General features: G+C 36.2%; 2 protein-coding genes across 6 annotated transcripts; one reads left to right on the forward strand and one right to left on the reverse strand.

Annotated features, from left to right (window-relative positions):
• Positions 1–634: 634 nt before the first annotated feature.
• On the reverse strand, positions 635–14,240 carry rp1l1a (rp1 like 1a). Of its 4 annotated transcripts, none has more exons than XM_083545485.1 (5): positions 14,069–14,214; positions 11,945–12,229; positions 7,912–8,554; positions 7,371–7,548; positions 635–7,065 (listed from the first exon to the last, which is right to left on the reverse strand). In XM_083545485.1, the coding sequence occupies exons 3-5, from the start codon at positions 8,524–8,526 to the stop codon at positions 1,319–1,321; spliced, it is 6,540 nt and encodes a 2,179-aa protein (XP_083401611.1). In that variant the 5' UTR covers positions 8,527–8,554; positions 11,945–12,229; positions 14,069–14,214; the 3' UTR covers positions 635–1,318. The 4 variants fall into 4 exon arrangements, with proteins under 4 accessions (XP_083401611.1, XP_083401609.1, XP_083401610.1 ...); XM_083545486.1 differs by lacking the exon at positions 11,945–12,229 and having other exon boundaries at positions 1,343–1,728; positions 1,940–7,065; positions 14,069–14,240; XM_083545483.1 differs by lacking the exon at positions 11,945–12,229 and having other exon boundaries at positions 14,069–14,240.
• Positions 13,457–19,741, forward strand: cUnh8orf74 (chromosome Un C8orf74 homolog). Of its 2 annotated transcripts, none has more exons than XM_083545520.1 (4): positions 13,457–13,657; positions 14,236–14,425; positions 14,915–15,087; positions 16,053–19,741. In XM_083545520.1, the coding sequence occupies exons 1-4, from the start codon at positions 13,613–13,615 to the stop codon at positions 16,203–16,205; spliced, it is 561 nt and encodes a 186-aa protein (XP_083401646.1). In that variant the 5' UTR covers positions 13,457–13,612; the 3' UTR covers positions 16,206–19,741. The 2 variants fall into 2 exon arrangements, with proteins under 2 accessions (XP_083401646.1, XP_083401645.1); XM_083545519.1 differs by having other exon boundaries at positions 13,460–13,657; positions 14,690–15,087.
• Positions 19,742–21,623: the final 1,882 nt, after the last annotated feature.

Genomic DNA, 21,623 nt, shown 5'->3' on the forward strand with positions numbered 1-21,623 from the left:
AAAACCACAAATAAAACATAGCATAATTACATTTTACACATTAATGTTGCTCTTTTGTACTTAAACCTCTCTGTGTAAAGTGTCATTTAGAGTCCTTCATTGGTTCTCCTTGCCATTACATCATTATTAACAATAATGACAACCATAATCATTTGTATGTATTTAATTATGCATCTTACCTTATTTTTTTCACTATATTACACTATACACACATATTTAAGTGAATATATTCAGGTAAATCTTTAAACATATCAAAGTTTTAAAAAACCCTAGAAAATGTGACAGGACAAGTGTGCCACAAAAATATTTGCAGTACAGCCTATGAAGTCTATGAAATTTGATTTATATTAATATTCCATGCTCTGCTTGGATCTGTTGTGAATTGATGTATGTTTGTATTTTTATAATGGTTCAATTCTGAACACTTCCTTTAAACAGTCATAATGACCACTGTAACTGTGTACATAACATTAAAATGTATACAAAACGAGGATGCATATGTTTCAGCGATTATTTTCATTTTAAGATTTCAGAATACCTTAAAACGTCTCAAATCAGAAATTTCCCAGAAAAATAAAGTGCATCAATTAAAGTCAAGTGAGAGACTTAAAACTCCAGTTATTTCACTTTAACATGGATTTTCTTAAAAATGTCTTTGTTTAGTGACCCTAGATTTCTAGAAAACATTCCAGGAATAACTATGAATCTTGATCATTCAAACTTTCCATAAAAACTAAAAGAATTCAAATGATCCAGTTTGGGATTCAGTTGATGTTTTTGTTATATGTGTAATAAGTTTACAATCATTGTCACAACAGATTTGTTCAGGACCCTCACCTTGGATCTCAATATTCTCTGCTCTCATGTCAGCTTCATGCTTTTTATCAGTTCCACAATAATCTGTGTCTGCCTGTTCACCAGCCTCCTCCTCAGATGCCAGCTGTCCTGCTACAGATATACTATCTTTCTTTTTGCTTGGCTTCTGAATATATGTCACACCCTTGCACTCAAGTTACTCCTCTCCAAACTCATTTTCTACCTCGCTAGATTCACTCTGATTTTCATCTGTGCTATTTTCAGTGGCCATCTTAGCCTTATATTGCCTTGTGGTTTTTTCACCTCCAATTATTTCAGCTTGTTCATTCCTTCCAGGCTTAGCAGCAGCAGGCACATCATCTTGTGTTCGCTCATTGCTTGTCGCATTACTATTCTCAGCTTCTTCTTATTCGTCCCTGGATATCTTGCCTTCTTTGGCTGATTGTGTTTCCTCTCCTGTTCTATATGCTGTTCCTTCACTCTCTGCTGGTATCTCTGCCCTCTATTCTGTCGCATCTCTTTCCTCTTTTTCATCTTCCCCAAATTCACCCTCTTTATTTGTTTCCCCTTCAGACACCTCCTCTTCAGCTCTTTCATCATTCGATTTGTTTTCCTTCAATGTATTTTCTTCTTGCTTTTCCATTCCACTGCTTTGTGTTTCTTTCTTTTCTGCAGCTACTTCATTAGATGAATCTTTTTCCATTGATAGCTCTTCATCTGCTGTTGTATTTCCCTCTGTTGCCTCTTCAGCCTCGTCACAGTCTCTATTCATTACTTTATTGTCCTTCTTAACTGTGCTTTTGTCCTCCAAATTCTCTCCAACTTCATATTTTTCTCTCTTTGTTTTGCTGTCTGCTTCATCAGTATCATTATAAAATATTTTTGCAGTCTGCCCATCATCTTCCTGATCCACTGGTTCGTCCTTCCCGGTCTTCCATCCTTCGTGAGTTTCACAAGCCTGAATTCCAGACTCTGTAATAATTTCATCCTTAGTCTCCCCTTTAATAAATATATAATCCTTGCCTATCTGTTTTGTTATAATATCTACTTTGTTGTCCTCATAAACCACTTCAAAATTGTTTTTATCTTGTAAACTGCTGCTGTCATAACCCTCTTTCTGAACTTTTTGTTCATCCAGCTTGGACTGGACTGGCGTACAAACAAGGGGATGTTTCTTTGTTTGCAAAATTTTCTTAAGATCAAAATCCTTAAGAACTGGAGCCACGCTCAAAGCTTCAGCACACTGGGCAACTCGAGATACCACCTTCTTTTTTACACATGTCTCACACGGACAGTATTCTTCTTCACTGTGCTGATCACTGAACTCAGTACCTGAAGCAGTGTTCATGTCTTCACATTTTGAAGCATTAATAAGTTTATTCTGCATAACTTTGAGACGTCTTCGCCGTTGCTCAGTTTGAACAGTAGAATCTCTAGAAAGCATGCTTGCTGGTGGCCTTGGTGTTCTACCAGCTCGACTTTGGATCTTCTGGAGCTCTCGATTTATAGTGCACTGAATCCTTTTATGAACCTCTTCTTTCAGTTCACTGATCATTAGATTAAGTGTTTCGTTATCATTTAAATCCCATCGAACTTTGAACTCTGCTATTGCATTTACATAGTGAGACATAAATTGCTTTTCCAGTTTCCTTAACAAGCTCAGAACCCACACTGGATCTGGGTCTTGTGAAATGATCTTAGTCAGTTTACCTTTTTGATCTGATGGTAGTGTTCTTAAGTTGTAATATTCTGATGGAATTGTTTCTTTATCAGCTACAGCTACTGATTTAATATTTCCACTATTCTCAGAGGTCCCTGTCGAGATTCCCACTATATCCTTTAGAGCTATCATTTGTTCATCAGTCTTAAGGACATTATCTGTGACTTTAATGCCTTCATCTTTTTGTACTTCCTCAATTAGGTTTTCATGTTCTGGGCTGCATCGCACTCTCTCAGCAATGTCTGGAGTTATAGGATCTGAAGAGACAATTGAAGTATTTATGTTTTCACCTGCTCTTTGAATCTGTGGGAAGACCTTCTGTTCAGCTATTTCTGATGCTCTACCTTGTGCTGATTCAGATTTTTCAAGCCTACCAGTGATGCTTCCTTTGCCAGACCCTATGGAACCACTGCTTAAATCAACCCCGGATGAAGACCTCAGGTTAACCTCATCCTCTGCTGAACGAACCTGCATTTTACGATTGTCTTGCATTGTTTCAGAGGGGTTGTTAATCCAAAGTACCTGGAGAGTGCTTATTATTTCACTATATTTGTCATATATTTTTGGATCTGGGTCAATCATTTTTAAATTAGCAAGGCAGTCTAGCAGACCTTTGGCAGATGTGCTTAACTTTTTCCCGTATGTTGGCGAAACTTCAGGCAAACTATTGCATCTGTCCAGTTTTGGGCTTAAAAGGACCTTCATGACTTGTATCGAGGACTGGCAATTCTTTTTTAAATTCTCTCTGTTAGTTATTTTCTGACTGAGATGACTACAGTCGCTGTTGTCTGCAAGAGTTTGAAATGCCATATGTGGCAGTTTTGCATTACAGGTGGTATTTTTATCCTCTGTTCCAGTATCTGCACTTTCATGTCCACCTGTTTCTTGATATTCTTTCACTTTCACTGGCTTTAAAGAGAGTTCTCCGAATTCATTTCGAAAACATCCTTCTTCTTCCACAGCAGTAATGTGAAGGGGGTTTTTATCAAGTTCCTTAATGAAGACATCCTCCAGTTCATACATAGGACCATCATTCGGTATATTTTTAAGCCAGTCATTTATAACATCTGTAGGTGATGCATTAGGTAAACAAGATGGCATTAGGGATTCCTTACAATGATTCTCAGTTTTGTTCTGTGATGTATCACAAATTGTTCTTTGTTTATAGCCCCTGCTGCATTTACAATTACTGTCTGTATCCTGCAACTGTTCAAGGACATAGTTTTTGTTTGATGTGCTTGATCCTGCTCTTTTACTGCCTGTTTTAGCATCAGTATCCTTGTCCTTTAGTAGATCTGGACTGGGAGACAGAACACTATCACCATGAGAATCAGGTGCGATGCATTTTTGTGAGACTTGAGACTTAGTGACATATTTATTCTTGGGTGTAAGTTTCTTGCCTGATTTGGATGTTTTGGAAGAAATCACACTCCTGGCACTGTTGGAGTCAGGTATCCTGGCTTCTTTTATTCCCAGGTTTGAAGACGATCTTTCTTTGCTCTTTGCAGTACATTGATCTTTAGATGTAGCAGCTCCATGGGAGGTATCCTTTCTGAAGGTTATTTTATTTTGACTAGATTTTGAAGAACTTGCAGATATGATTGAAATTTTTTGATCGTCATCATTCTGTAAAAGTTGGCTCTCTAACTTGCTTTCTGTTTTTAATTTGGTTGATATGATACTTCCGGATATAGCCCTGAAGATAACTTCAGGAGTCTTGCATGATTCTGGCATGAAATTAGATCCTTTTGTTTTATCTGACACCATAGAACTTGTAGACAAAGCTGTTTTGACCCTCTCTTTGGTTTCTGTTATTGCAGAATTGTTAATAGCATCTAATGCATACGGTTCCATGGTATATTTCTCTGATGAACATACAGGCTCATTAAAGATTTGTGATATGTTGCCCATTGATTGTCCATTGAAGTCCTCAGACCTCTGTTCTTCACCAAATCCAAGGGAGATAGACGTTGTCGTTGTTGGACTTAATGGTTCATTTATTATGCCGTGTAAAGCTGGAGATTTGGATTCTCCTGAGTGACTATTTGAAGCTTTTTCAACACATCTGTTCGAAGAGCAGTGACATTTGTCACCTCTTGATTTTATAGATGTTTTCGAATGAATAAGTTTTACATTTAATGCTTGATTATTATTTTCGATTGTAATCGGTGGCTTTGGTGATAGGGAGGCTGGTGGGGAATTCCGTAGACTACATTTTGCATCATTTGTTTTTTGTGTTGTTTTCTGCCCTGTTGACATGTCAGTGGGATTTAAAACTGACTCAAAAGCTCTCTCTGAGCATGCATTTGATTTCACCGTAACTCTGTCACTCTTGCACAGTACAATTTTTGACCTCTCCGAATTAGTTTTTACATGTGGAGTGCCTGTAATGGATCTTGCAGTGACTGGTGGTAAGGCAGTTTCTGTGTCTTGAATGCTTGATTTGTGGGACTTGTCAGAATCTTTAGAAGAGTGTGTTCTAAGTGACATTACACTGGGGATTCTTTCTTTAGTGCCAATATCAAAGTCTTGCATCACATTCTCTGCTTTTATTTTGTTTTTCTGGGCTATATACAAATTCCCAATTTCCTCAGCAATTTGATTCTCTGTTTCTGATGCTGTTAATTTATCTAGGATGTCACTGTTTGTCTTTGCATTCACGATTGATTTCATTGTCATGTCACTTTCAGTCCTGCCATCATCCAATCCAGCATTTTCAGAAATCACTTCTGCAATAGATGACCTCTCACATACATGCTGGTTTGATTTAATGCATTGTTCTGAATCAGTGAAACGATCTGATAAATCAAACAATGCACTTTGGGAGCAAGCATGCCTGACCCCTACCTCTGCTATATTATTTTGATCAGGTTCAATATTCTCAAGTATGTTTGACATTGCAGATTCACTTTGTGGTGCACAATGTCTACATTTGTTAGATCTCTCTGACCCTGTTGATAATCTCTGACAAGATGGCTTAACTTCACCAACTTCCTCAGCTTCTTGGACTGGTTTATCTTGTATATTTGATGGTAGTGTTGATATTAATCTTCCACAACCACCACAACAAGGGCATACTGTGGACTTTACAGAGGAACATGTGTTTGTTGACAAGACAGATCTATTTCCACTATTTCTTTTCTCTTTGCATGCTTTCTGAGCATCATTCTCTGATGTCACTTTCCATGCAGAATTTGTTCTCGATTGAAATTTATTAGACACATTGCTCTCATCAGACATTGAATTCTGACCCTCTTTCTTTAAACCTCTCTGCAGATCAGATTCCAAGATGCTTGATGCTGCTTCTCTGCATTGGCTGCAGCAGCATTGAAACATTGAAGACACATTTGAAACTGAAGACATGGCACAGTCCATACTATTAGTGTCTGCATGAAGCCCCTGGTTGAGTTCTGGTGTTGCATACATGCTTTTGGATTTTAATGCATCAGCAGTACAGCTTGAGGCTTTAGGTGGTATAAAGGATGATTGTACATTTTGTGACTGTTGTCTGCCATAGCAGTGTACACATGCAAATTGTTTGTACTGTTCAGAACACTGCTGAGATGCTCTTGAAATGCTTGGGAAAAGGTCATCATAATCATCGTCCTTTTTCTTTATGAATGACTCGATGATGAATGAATTGCAGGTAGAAGTATTCAAATGTTCCTTTACATTTTTGGCTTTGTACAAATGATCAGATTGTGCATTATCTGTTTTCGTATGACCATTATGGTGACATATTCGCTTAGTGTTACTCTCACAATTGTCAATGGGTATATTACACTTTGTGGTGCTGGTTGACACCTCACTCTGACTGCAACAACGACTTGTTGAGCAATACTTAATCCTTTTATCCCTCTCCTCAATAGTCTGCTGAAAGCAAGATGTTTCTACCACATGTTCAGTATATTCTTCACTGGATCTGGAAACTGTATACACACTGTCAACAGATGCCTTTTGGTGCATAATTTTATCAGATGATTCAGCAGAATTAGAGCAGCTCCTGGTTCCACAGGTTCCATTATCCTTGTGTAAGGGGTTTTTCCAAATGTCATACCCTTGACTATGGTTGCAACAATTTTGACAGTAGGATTCCATACAGTCCATTTGGTGACATTTTGATGAACATGCCTCCTCAGCCCCACATTCAGCATTCGACTCTGGTTCAGAATATACAGCTTTATTTTGAAGACAGTGAGAGTGAGGGTCTGTCTCCTCTAAAGGATTACATTCATTTTTAGATGTTGGCAATTTCTTGATTTCAGTGGACCACTGAAGAGTTTCATCATTGACAAGGCGGAACCGAACTTTCATTTCTACAGACAAACTGCCATCTTTGTTAATGAGAACCCTTTTTTCAACATCATCTTTCATTACAACTTCTTTTGTAACACATCCCGGCTGCCCTGATGTCATGCCTGATCCATTTGCGTAGGATTTACCTGATGAAAGGGAGTACCTTGTAGATTTGTTACTTGAATCTGACCTTGGATGGATGACACTCTTCTTCGCCTCAAGTCCAAAGTTTACTGTAAATACAGTATGAAAAATCAGATTAAGCAATTTTTTTTTTAAAAGAAACAATCTACTGTCTCAATTCTTACCACTGATCTACATATTAAGCATAATTAAATTGTTTATATATTAATGGAAATCATATTAATACTTGATTAAGCATGTTTTATTAGTTTTTATATTGCTGTTTTTATATTACTGTAGTGTACTATAGAAACATTTGGTCTCCAAAATAGAACAACTTATCAAATAAATAAACACTGTCATCTCTCCCTCTTTAAACAAAAAAAACATTCTAATTCATATCTTAAGACAATACCATTTTTCTTGCTGTCATGCCCATCGCTGTAGATGCTGAAGGGTGACCTTGCACCTATCCCAGGCAACTTCTCTTCTGAGTTCTTTCTCAGATTCTCCAGAAGTTGCGGCTTGAAGGGCTCTCTGCCTACACATACCAGCACACTGGGACATTGCATCAAGCTCTGTGTACTATCAATCTGTAGAAGTACAAATATAACAAAATGTAGAAGTTTTTAACAAAACTGATGGGTAATTAACAGTAAGGGGAAAATATATTTTAAATTTGGTTAAAATCTAATCACATTGTGTGTCCAAACTTTTGGTCTGTACTGTATGAATATATATATATATATATATATATATATATATATATATATATATATATATATATATATATATATATATATATATGTGCACACTTAATTAGGATTTTTAGATTAGTAGAGCATCACATAATATTAGAATAGAGGTTGCAATTTTGGTTACAACACTGCCTTTAAATGTAACAAGAAACTCCATGATGTCTCCACAAAAGCTTAAAAGCAGAAATAATGGCTGACCTTCCGTCCTTCCAAGGTGTACAGCTTCCTGACATGGCACTGCATGAGTTCAGAGATCTCATCCATAAAGACACGAAGGCTGCGAGCTCTCTTTCTGTTCAAAATGATGGACCTTCTCACTGCAGGGTCACTGTTCTTCACCAGCACAATCTTCTTTGGTTGTCTATAGTAGTGATGGGCAGAATATTCTGTAGGTGGCTCCTCAGGTCGGGGCGGCTTCCTCCGGTGATTTAGTGGGTAGCTGTGGTGCCATACAGCAGGCCGTTTCCCTGCAACCTCCATATCGATTGGCTTAACATAGTGGCGATCAGAGCACAGGTAGCAGGCTCCATCCTGTAATTGCTCCAGACTCTGAATAGCATGAGTTCCTCTGGGCGTAGTGATCGTACGAACACCAAATGGCAAAGGCATTTTCTGTGAAAGGTCGTCCAGCAAGGCACCAAAACATTTGAAGCTTCGCTTATGAATGGGCATTCTGATTCCACTGAATTGGTTATCTCCACTCTTGTAGAAAGTTATTTTTTTGGCTGGGGTGGCAGTGGTCACATTTGAGAGACGAGACAAAGAATCATTCCTAATCTGTGAGCTTGAATTGGAGAAGCCTGCACTCTGCATTCTTCCTAGTTGGTTGACTTCCTGGTTGCTGTTGGAGACAAAGTCTGTATCATTAACACTGCCAAATGCTTCCTATTAAAGGATAAGTTAATAGCACAATCATCATTAAAATGTTTTAAATTATGTTGTTTCATTTGCAGAGATATCCTTCAATAGACATACTCTATTGAATAAAAACAGGTTGCATTATCATAGAACAAAATAATAAAATAGACAAATATATTAAAGAGTATCTGTAAATTCTGCATGGTTAGATAATTCTATCGATACTGGATTAATAATAGATCACAAACAAACAACATTGCAACTGCTGTAACTTCTAAAGGTTCTGCATTATGGCCACATGAGCCCAATTTATTTATGCTATCTTTAGTTTATATGACATAAGACATAAACATAAACCTCTATTATTAAAAAAAATAAAATAAATACAAGATTACATACAGTAATTGTCAATAATAATTGAAATAGGATTTGGGTGTTACTTATGCAGTTCAATCTTAAAAGTTGATATTAATTTATTTATAATAAGAAACACTTAATAACTTTATTACACTAGAGTATATTGCATTATTATGAATGTGATAAAAATTTATTTCAGCCCATAAAATATAAGCCATGAAGATATTAATGAGTAATGATTTGCCTTTATAAATGAGTTTGATATGATTTTGTGTTTTTTAGCTTCATGTTAATGTGGGTAAATATATAATATCATATTGTTAGTATTATCATCGTAATATTGCAAAATGAATCAAACCTTAACCAACTCGAAATGTCGACACCTGATGTTTGTGGTCTATCAGAGTAAAATCAGAATAGCACATTTTTCTAACACTAATCCACAAATCCACACCAACTCTAACTTTTTAATGTCTAGTAGATATAAATACTTCTAATTCATCACCTGAAATAAAAACTATATTCATACTATTAAGGTAAAAACTAAAAAATATACTTATATTTAGATGACACATGATCCAATTCAATATTATAATTTGAATATTTAGAAAAATTAAAACAAATTTAGAGAATCAATAAAAGTAGCATGTTTTATTTAGCATCCAGCTGCGTGAAGTGCACCAAACATCACGGTAACATATGTTAGAAAACCTGCTACTAAAGATGCAGCCATTAAGTATGTCCTTTGGAAGGATAGACTGCAAAGCTTCTTTAATCATTTGAAGTCAAGGCAAGTATTAGATACATGCCAAGAAAGCTCACATTGTGTAAAGATATACAAGTAAGGAAAAAACCATGAGAAAAAGAAAAAACATTCTCTAGTGTCTGGAACTGCATGTTCTTTTTTTTTTTATAGCATATTCATTATAATGGATATTAAGTGCAGCTGGCTGCCAGGACAGACACTGGCTCTATAAACATACACCCACTGTCTCAAATGTGCACACGCTTAAGAAAAAACACTGTGACATTACTGCAATTTGAAGAGAAGAAATGTAACTGGCATTAACATCTTCTAATATTCACTATGAGCTTTGTGCACAGCATTACATGCTCCTGTTTCCATAGAGAAGTGTGCAATGTGTATATGATTTTTTTTTCACACAATAGTGAAGGATTATGTTAGAATATACCTACAGACCTTATCAGACATATTCTTAGTTATCTCAGTAATATTTAATATCTTAATACAGTAATATTTAACATTCACAATCATACATCACATAATTGCATTTGTTTGTATTTTTACATTATTACTTTCTGTTTTGCAAAACATGTGCTACTGTTAAGTCACTCCTACACTGACAGAAAGTGGCTTAATGTAAGCTCTTGTAAAGCTGGCACAGCCTGAGCACCTTAAAGTAAAGTGACCCCCCGTTACTTCCGTCTAACACATCCACAGTGTTCATAATTAATCTTCAGAACAACATTTCAGACGTGTTTTATAATGTCAAGATTTTGCATTCTTGAACCTAAAATACCTCTGACATGTTCAGCAGTAGTGCTAGAAGACAAACACAATCAGTGGTAATATTAAAGTGTATCACAGGCTATTTCTTCAGATCCATAAAGCCATAAAGAAAACATAGAATTAAAAAGGACACAACAGGAAATGACCACTTGCAGTATAAAATACTTTCGTGTAACAATAAGAAGAGATCCTTTTTCAGACTTCATTAGTTATCCTCCACTCTTCCACACAGCATTACAAACTTAAGCACGCACTTGCGAGACTCGTGGGAACAAATGCTGTGAAGCCCTGTCAGGCACTCTTTTCACTAATCTGTTAAAGAAATGTTTAGAGCCCAAGGGCTGTATGCTGAAATCCAAGGGAATGGCATAACAGCTTCTCAAGGGATTCAACATCACATGCATAATACAAAAAGCTCTGATTTATTAAGATCCAAAATCCAAAATAACTGATGTGTGCAATAAGTTGGATTAACTAATGTGTTAGTTAGTTTACCAACTATAATAGCCTATTTAGTAATCAATAGGAGGGACTATTTTTTGTATGGCATAGATAGGCACTTGAGATATACCTTCTAAGTGTTCTAACCCTTTTAAGACTTGATATATAATATAACTGCTATTTTGTCTGACAGAAACAGGCTTCCAAAAGCTTACTTAGGCCTTAATATTCTGGATGTATTAATTTGCCCACTTCTTAAAGTCTGAAAGTCTGTAATAAATAGGCAAAAGAAGATTACAATTCAGAGGATTACGGCTTTGAAAAGGTGCCAAAGGTGCAAAAGATGCAAAAGATGCTAAAATCATTGTATTGCACAGACAACAGACACTTTGGCACTTTAAGTAGAATTGACAAAAAATGCCTATTCATGAAGACAAACAACCAAAACAGACCGGAGTTTGTTATTTGCTCATTTGATAGATGTTTTGCAAATCTGTGTGACACTGATTTGCAAACAGGTGCCACGGGTCGGTAGCTGAAACTAATGAGTCTTTAAATTTAAAATTGACTTTATTTTCATATATATAACAGTTGTGTACACAAAATCATAAATTAACTCCTGAGTTAATGTGTTGCATAAACAATATAAAATAATCAACATGAAAATTTGACTGTAATTAAACATCACAACTGAGTGACAAAAGAGCAGTAATCACCCTATACAGCCTACAGTGTTTCGAGTGTGCTTCTTTAGTCCACAACCTGATAAGTCAGCATAAAGCCTAATTAGGTCACAGGATTTAATGACAGCAAAGCTTTTATTCCACTCTGGTTATAATTATTGGATTTGACAACATAAAATTATTATAGACTGCATTATACACATAGCAATGTATTTCTCATTATTCTACCAATCATTTTATAAAATTATGTTTTATTCACATGTATATTAGATCTAGGCCCTTTCTGATAACCCTTTCTGAATCACAGCTATTTTGTCTATTGCACTAATTTTACACTGCATTGCACAGATCAGCAGCTTACCCTTTAGTGATGGATTCATCGTTTCAAAAGGCTGTGCCAAAAACATCCAAACTCTTTTGCTGGCTATTCATTATTTCAGGAAGCTACTTCAGCAGGCCCTGAAACACTGAAAATGTCTATAAAGATGAAATAGTATCCGATCCAGCATGGTGGCGTGTCATTCAGCAGCCACAGTGACCCACTACAACGATGGCACATCTGTATGTTGCTTTCTTCACTTTGTCTTCATTCATTCCATTAGGCTAATTATCAGCTACATGCAGACCTCCATGCAGGGAGGAGTGACTCCAATAAAAGAGGATTATTCTGTTCAACCATCTGTGCCAGTACATTTTAACTCTTACTTCTCCAACAGTAACAGTGTATGGCAAGATCCCATAACGTAGTTTTAGTTTTAAATGTAAGCAAAGAATAATTTAGGTCTGGCAAATATACCAGTGGAATATAACATAACACAATATTACTTGCCCAACCTACCATGCTGCCAATTTTGATATTTAGGGTTTCATTTATTTTCTGTCAGTTACCTTTCACTCTAGTAAAATCGTGTTAGCCGATTCACTGCATGAAAGAGAACAAATGAAAGGGTTATTGTTAATTAATACATTATTTGTCTTGATTCATGACAATCAATTGACAACACCATTATGACATATTTCACAGTTTTGTTTTCTTCAAACACAGTTTGAAGGATGGGTTCCCCTTTTGAGTCTGGTTCCTCTCAAGGTTTCTTCCTCATAACATCTAAGGGGTTTTTTCCTTGCCACAGTCGCCATGGCTGCTCATCAGGGATAAATACACACCATTCACCTTAACTCTTAAAATTCTGTAAAGCTGCTTTAAGACAATGTGTGTTGTAAAAAGCACTATAGAAATAAACTTGACTTTCCTCTTATGGCATTGTCAAGCAAAACTGAAGCTGTTGTTGTGCTGCATTTAGAATTATTTTATTTGTCACTTGACTCTTTTAAATGTTAACATAGGTTGTATATAGGTTGTTAACATAGCTGTAAGGCTTCATCATTGTCATCTTCATCTACTTAATAATAATAATAATAATAATAATAATAATAATAATAATAATAATAATAATAATAATAATATAAAATTATTATTTATATTTAATTTAATCATCAATTAAATATTTCTAACACATAATAATAAAGGATAGCTTTATAGGAGATGGCAAAAAGTTGCTGAAATTACGAAATGTATAGGATAGATTGTTATAATTATTATTATTATTATTATTATTATTATTATTATTATTATTATTATTATTATTATTATTATTATTATTATTATATTAAATAATCATTATTTAAATTTAAATAAAATACATATTTCCTACATAGATAAAATAGGATTGAGTTTTATAGGAGTTTATAATCGGTAATGTACTTATTATAAGATAGATTATTATTATTATTATTATTATTATTATTATTATTATTATTATTATTATTATTATTATGTTTAGAAAATGCAGAGGATCTCTGATTATCAGTAACACTGAGATCTCAGATGGTAAATGTGTAACTGGTGTGCTTAGTGCTCAGTAAACACGACGCCTATGCAGTATTATTGTCGAACGGGTCACGTGACCAGACAACGGCTGCGCGTGTCTCCCTAGTAACAACCTTTCTCCTAACAGCAGCAGTCGCCGCAATGGAAGCTTTAAAGTCGGTGATACAGAAGGCAGCGAGGCTCAAGGTAACAGCTGTTCACTGTACACGTTTTTATCGCATGTAGTGTTTACTAAGTACTGCATACACATACAGCTAGATTTTAGATTGAAATCCATCCCCAAGGCCGGTCACACACCGTCAGAAACGAGTGCATGCGCAGCTCAGGGAGCAGACATTACATATCACAGTCGCTAGATTTAAGGTGATGTTTGCATTTGGTTTTTTTGTTTTATCGTGTACTACTTATTTAACATTACACTGAAAGCAAAATTACTATCCGGCTGGCCTAACTCCATTCTTTTCCTGACTAACTCTAGTATCTGCATTTGCAGATGCAACAAGTCCCACATCATACATGCCTGCTACAATTTCCATCATACACATAAAATGCATTGCGTAATGGATTGCAGCTAGTGTGATCAATGCAGAAGCTTACCTCCAGTACCATTTCATTAAATAATGGTGCAGTAGACCAGTCGAGAGCGATTATAGGTACGGGTGCCAAAGCATGTGGGCGTTCATATAATCACGCCTCTTTCCTCATCATCAGGAGCACGTACTGTCACTTCTGCCTTACTGCCACAGTTCTCCTTTATGTTTCAGAGAGATGAAGGCATAGTGCACCTGAGCAGCTGTTTTCAGTGGAGAGAATTTGAAGGCGACGACCAGAGGCAGTATATACACCAAGAATTTGTGTATGAGAATGTGATGTTCTCAGTACAGCGTGGGCTTCCATGGGCTGCAGTGGCCCAAATAGCAAATCTGAGTAAAGAGCTCCTCCCTGAGCTTAGAGGTGAGTCAGGGCTCTTGAATACATGCTTCACAAATCATTTGTATGTTTCACTTATAAATATAAATCCATATCATATACAGTTTAACAAACAGCTGAGTAACAGCTGGACAAAGATGGCTTGTGTCTGTGATCACCTGTAAGTATGGCAGACCATGTTCTAGCACTGCAAAAACATGAAATCAAACATTATACTCATAAAATCCTATGGATTTGTCAGTTACCTGACTGAATTGATGTCTGGTCCTCTATAATCCACTGCATCAGGTATGAAAAGATCTGAAGCGATGTCTTTGATCCAGACATGGCTAACACAGTGTGATCACCTACGTACTCCCTATCATCACACCACCATGTATGACTTTATGGTGCAGACCTACATCCATCATCAGTGCCTCTATCAAGCTTTTTTAAGAAAAGAGGTGAACCGTCAGTGCATGCACTCCCACCTTGAGATTCACGTACCACCACATCCCTTACCACTATCTGAAGGAACCGATCTGGGAGTCTGGGAGAAGCAGAAGGCTTTAAAAGAACTAATGGCAGCTGAGACAGTAAAGCTTGAAGAAATCCATAGACTCAAACAACAGGCTGAGGCCCAGATATTGTCAAAGCCGCAAGTCAGACTAAGTGACCTTTCACTGGAGGACAGACTAGAGAAACAGGTACTAGAGTTTCTTAATTTATGACTGATATTACCATTCTTTTTGATAGCACATATTAACAAGTCTTTTGACACTTAAACAATGAAAGGAAAAAAGCCACATTTGGTCCACCTTGTTCCTCAGACAGAAAGAACACTGTGAATTAATGTATTAGTTATTTTTTAATCATGGTGAAACATTTACAATTAATCAAACCAGCATATAAAAGACGACCTTATCCAGGGTGACTTACAGCAGTGCTTTGTGGTCTCAGTAGTCGAAAAGACAGTTAGTACTTCAAGAAAAGAAACCACAAGGAAAGATTTATTATCAGTTAAATAAGTGGTAATTGGTCAAGCTAATGTATAATTTCTATCCATTCTATCTATTCAGAATGACCCCATCCTTACTCACAAGTATGAAAATTATGTGAATTATATGCTGTCTCCTTTAATGTCATCAAATTCCAAAAGATCTAAACACCAAAAAGATATCCCCCAAGCTACCAACACAAACACCACACACAGTGGCTTGTGGTAGCACAGGACTTCAATAAGAGATTATCTTTCTCTGTCTGTATCTTAGATGTGAGTATATTTAGACAAACTATCAGTATGTGACTCACCAACTCTATATCACAACAGCAAGAAGGCCAGATGCTATCCTGTAATCAGTTAAAAGCACTTCACCTTTAAACACCCATACATCAGCAGCAGTTTCCATAAACCGGTTTAAATTAATGCATTTGTTTTACTCCTACTGAAAGCTGAATTTGTGTTAAAGTGTAGGAAACCTAATGAGGTTATAAAATGTTTGGATGGAAATCAACATGTCTCATTTATAAATGGTCTTATACAAAAACCTAGGAACATGTGCTTTTAAGAGATTCAGACTTTATATACTAGTAACATTTATACTGGATTCTATCTACAGATGAGAACTAAGTGTATTTAATCCACTTTCTTAACCATGTTATTTGACTCTAGACCCTGGAAAGCATGGTTCGCTCCATTCTGCAGGCAGAAGTAGAGGATGTAAAAGAGATTTTAATAAAGGAAATCAGAGCTACACAAGAGCTGCTGGAAATAAGACTGAGTCAAACTGCTCTGCATGGAGTTGGACACTCTTCAGGTGTATAAGCCATGTTGAAAAAGGCTCTACATCTGGTTCCATAAAAAAAAAATAAAAAAGAAATGAGGGTAACAAAATGGTCAAAAATAAACAAAATTAAAATGGGCCGCATTCATTCATTCATCTTCAATAACCACATTATCCTGATCGGGATCACTGTGGATCCAGAGCACATCAATAGTAGAAACAGTGGTGTGAGGAGGGAATTCAATGTAGATAAGGCACTTTGCAGCGCACCACACAATCATTTACACCTAGGAGTAATAAGCATAGTTGACTGTCTTACAGTAATATTTGGGGTAGGTAGGGGCTGTAAAGGAAACCCTCAAAGCCCTGGGAGAATATGTTCAGAAATGCCACAGAGAATAATCATAGATCAGGAACAAAATCAGGAAGCCTGGAGCTCTAAATCAGTGACTCTATTCCCTGCACCCATAGTGACAATAAATCACAGTTTAATTACACAGAATTGTCTTTGTACAGTGCTTTATTTTACACAAGTGTGCTCTGATAAAAATTGGTTCCTCACTGGGGGTTTTTTGTTGTTGGTTGAAGATTCTTGCTTTATACCGAGATTTTAAATTGATTCACAATTGAAGAACCCTTTAAAGGTGCTAGATTAAAGAGAACTAAACAAAAGTGGAATGTGCATTAAGATCTGAAAACCTAAAACAAATAATCCTCAAAAAGAGGAAACTATCCATAATATTGTACCAATAATATATTTATAACACAGTTTGCTTTGTTTGTGGATAATGGTGAAAAGAGCAATGGAGATGCTGAAGTCATTAACTGTAATATTAACTACAATACAGAAAATATACTTTCTTGTCTTCTATACATCACTATTTTTGGCATGAAAGTACATCTGATCAAATAAAAAAACATCTACTGGCATTGCAATAACAAAAAAGTACATTAAGGCTAGTACCTAAATGATCTGCAAAAATATCAAGTAATGGAGTTTTCAAGGATTTTTGGGTAAAACTATTTTTTACAAAAAAGTAAAGGCAATTTTAGAAATTCCTGTTACAGGTTTTTAAACAAAACTCACCACATGAACTTAGTAGCAGAAATAGATAATGAACATGAGAAAACAGACATTAACATTTCTTTCCTTTTAACCCCATACATCCAGACTAGGAATGTCTGTTATTTTGAAACCCAGTTTACTTCCTTATATCTCATCACCACACCTAGAAAAGGCTTATTACACAATCATTTAAACGTGTGTGTACACTAAGCATAAGAAAAGAAAGACTGAATTTAAATAATATCAAACAAAACATTACTACAAAATATCTGAAAGCATACTAATGTGGTGTAAAGGAGTGTTTAAAATGGTCAAAACTGTTTGAATAGTATCTTCCTTTATCATCTTTTATCATCTCATACACCACTAATATAAAGCTTGTTTGTCCCAGTGCGTTTACATTTGCCCTACCTGCCTGCAGATCTGCATTCCAAGTAACTAGATTCTATTTTCAGTTGACTTACTGGCACCAAATTGTGGTACTGTGGCTCAGCAAGATTCAGGACACTGTCATGTAATGCAACACCCATTGTTACTTTAGTCACAGTATTGCAAAACAGACTTTTTCTCTGGTTGGATATGGTGTACTGTACAGTATTTTTACTTGTCCAGCATATCTGGGTATACACAATGCACTAATTGAATCCTAATGTTCAGTAAGCATGTATAAGTTTGAAGTCATGGCTGATTAAGTTGAACAACATCCAAATGAGGTATTTCTTGTAGGTCCTTGCATTGCTGTCTTCAGTATTCAGCTAGACAGAAATCAATAAAAAGAATGATCAGGCTGAAAGCATGGTAAGATGATTTACGTTAAATCTCAGATGCAAGCCACACCAACTCTTTTTCGATTTAATTTATATCGGTTTCCAAATCGACTGACATAATTCTAATCTATCCTGAAACCATGTGGCTTGCGGTAACTAAAGAGGGTTTACTGTCCTTTTAGATTACACAATATTAGATGTGATTTGTCAACAAAAAAAATTAAAAATAATTAAATGCCAAATATATTAAGGCTCCTACAAATTGCTGTATAATTGCATGAACATCATAAATGACATGCAGGTTAGGCAGCTGCTACTGTGCCTCCTGAAACAGCTCTTCAGGAGTGAAGCTTGTTGGTAGGTGTGCATGCTCAGGCAATCAATAATGAACATCACATGGAGGCGTGTTTCAGCCTTCAAGTTACACACAATTTTAATTGGAAATCCATTTTTATCAGCATCATAAAAGATCTGGACAGCATAGTCTGGAGAAAAAAAGGAAAATTGTAAAAAAATAAAGTGAAAATAGATTTCCAGTAAAATACAGAATATTGAAGGGGGGTGGGGGGTAATAAATGAAAAAATTATCGGCCATTCCTCCTCCAGGTTGAGAGTCTACTGCGATGATGGCCGGGGACCTTAGACTTCAGAAGTTTTTTAATGGTGGACATTGTACACCTGGACATCTGTTTCACCTCGCCAAATCTTAAAGGCTAAGCTCCAACTGAGGCAGTGCTATATTTAGCCCAACCCAACATAGTGAATACCTCTCCTATCAGTTCCGCATGGACCTTGGACACTCAATAAATGTTTTTTAGGTGCTGAATGCACAGGTCTGGAGTGGGGTTATGAGGGGCTTGGGTCCAAAAGCTCTAATTGTGCTACGAACAAACAGGTGAACCTCATGTTCCACACAAATGTTAACGAAGAGAAAAAAATCAATTGTTCAATTTTCCTCAGCTGTGAAAAATCTCTCCTTAGACTCTGTGGTTGACATTTACCATTCCTGTTGGCGTCACTAGCAAGAGTCACATTTGCCTCGCCGGCTGCATGCAGATTGGCACTGTATTGGACCAGCCATGTGTTACAACTGTTCAACAATCTCCTATCAATTCTTGTAGTCCAGAATATCAACATAGGGATCACACATTTTAACATGGGAAATAGCACTATACCAGTATTAGATGCATAAGGAGAAACAAGGTTAAGGAATACAAAATGCTGCACACTTAGAACTGCAGTAAACTTGATTTGGGGGAATCTTAATGTCAGACAGAATTACATACTTTTTTCTATAGAGCATTAAATTTCATCTTATTTAAGAAATGTTATTTTAATCCACATACAATTGTGACATGCATTAAATTCATATGTAATACACTTAAAATTTCCTCCTGTCAGCTATAACACTTATATTTCACATCCGTTTATACCTAAGCAGTGTAGCGAGGCCCACCCCCAGTTGTCCCAGTCCACCTGGAGCAAGTATATAAAGCACAGAGAAAAAACAAAACACATGTTAGAGGTCATCAGTGACATGGTCCCACTGTTGCTATGGAAACAACACTTTGGTTTAGAGAATCCATCTAGTTACCAAGGTAACCAATAATACAAAAAAGGCATAGTGCTTTTTAATTTATCGCTGAGGTTCGGTTACAACAAGTGCTCCTAGGTTTGAAAGCATGGCACATACAAAAAGAGGTGATACGAGTGATCATTGCGGTAATGGTTTCATACCTGTTATTATAATCTTGGATACTCAGTCAATTCCTGAAAAAAAAGATAAAGTGAAAACAGGCACTAGGTGATGTCACTTGGCGTCTTAGGTCGTTGGTGTTCCTCACGGAGAAAGAAAGCGCTTCACACCATACATTCTGGAGTCAGGAAGAGCTGTCGTGCTGCTTTACCTCACTGATCTGATCATCTATATTAAAAACAGAAGGAAATTATATTGGGTAGAGGCATCGACCAAACTGAGAGTTGGATATGTTAATTAGTCTGCTACTTCAATCTCAAGGATGCATGGCTATACTGCCACCTTCTGGATGAGGCTTTTATCACATAGGAACTTCTCAACAAAATCCGAATTATATATACTCCACAAAACCATTACTACAGACATGAGTAGTTGGTAAGTCAGAAAAATCAAGAACAGCATTTAATTATGTACATGGTAGTATGTTTTTGACCTTATCTTTGTTATACACTTAACAATTTTACATGGTACATGGTCAACTTTTATTAAGTAGGAACAATACAAGGATAATTTCAAGGCTTCCTAGCCTTATAATATTACTATGACTGTCACCAGTGTTCTGGCTCTAGATATCAGTGAGCTAGTTGCTGGAATAAACTCTACGAAACAGCAGAAGCACACATTCAAGATACACCCGTTAAACTGAAAAAGTCCCTTGCACCAGTCTGCTTAATACGATCACGCAGTAGTTTGTGCACAGACAAGTTACCCATCAGCATGCTGATTAGTGTGCCTTAGGCACATACATCTGCATGTACACCTTTAATTAAATTAAGTCAAGTCAAGTCAAGTCAAGTTTCACAACAGACATTGTCTCAAAGCAGCTTTACAGAATTTAAGAGTTAAGATAAACGATGTGTATTTATCCCTAATGAGTAGCCATGGTGACTGTGGCAAGGAAAAACTCCCTTAGATGTTATGGGGAAGAAACCTTAAGAGGAACCAGACTCAAAAGGGGAACCCATCCTCATTTGGGTGACATCAAGAGTGTGATCATAAATCTTTAAACAATACAGAACACTGGAGAGTGAGAACTAATTTCATGAGCACTGGAATGTGTGATTATGAGTAATGTCCTTCCTACAGTCTTATACAGTCATTTGAGATTGTGGAACCAGGAGCTACTGAGAAACTCATAAAATAGCTCAACATTTGCGATCATCATAGATACTAATAGATATATAATCTGCTCAGTAGCCAGGATGTTTTCAGCATAAGTTTGAATAAATAGGTTAAACTGATATTTGATTTTTATTAAAATAATGGTTAAAGATGTACACTCCTCACTCCTGTAACTTCATATCGTTCCTATTTTTTACACTAAAAGATGGGATAAATGTAAATGTAAATCTTTTACAATAATACTAAATAATGTATAGTAATTACTGACGAATGACTAATGAAATCATGCTATTTCTATTTTCTTTTCCATTGCATAAAGTAGTCCAAATAAAGAATATATATAATTTTTTTTATTGTCTACACTGACAACTGTGTGGTTTGTCAACTCACATGCAAAGCATTAAACTATTTACTAAAATGTGAATCTATAATAGTGATGCTAGACATACATGGATATATTATTGCATGCCTGCTCTGGTTACACGCACATGAAAGTAATATTCTTCTCCAGAGATCAGCAGGCAATTATGTGCATTGCATTATTCAACCCACTCTCATACAGAATTCACTTGGCTTCCCCTGGAGAATATTACTCCAGCGTTTGATTTCATAAAAATTGCATGCCCTTGAGTGCTGGAGAAACACATATGCACACAAATGGTTCATTTAGTAGTATAGGCTAATATTAAATGGCCATGAGGTTTCCTTTACTGCTATCATAACTAAAAGGAGCACAACCACGCCTGTA

Source organism: Silurus aristotelis (genome assembly GCF_946808225.1).
Source record: "Silurus aristotelis genome assembly, chromosome: 6".
In the NCBI taxonomy this organism is placed as follows: Eukaryota; Metazoa; Chordata; class Actinopteri; order Siluriformes; family Siluridae; genus Silurus; species Silurus aristotelis.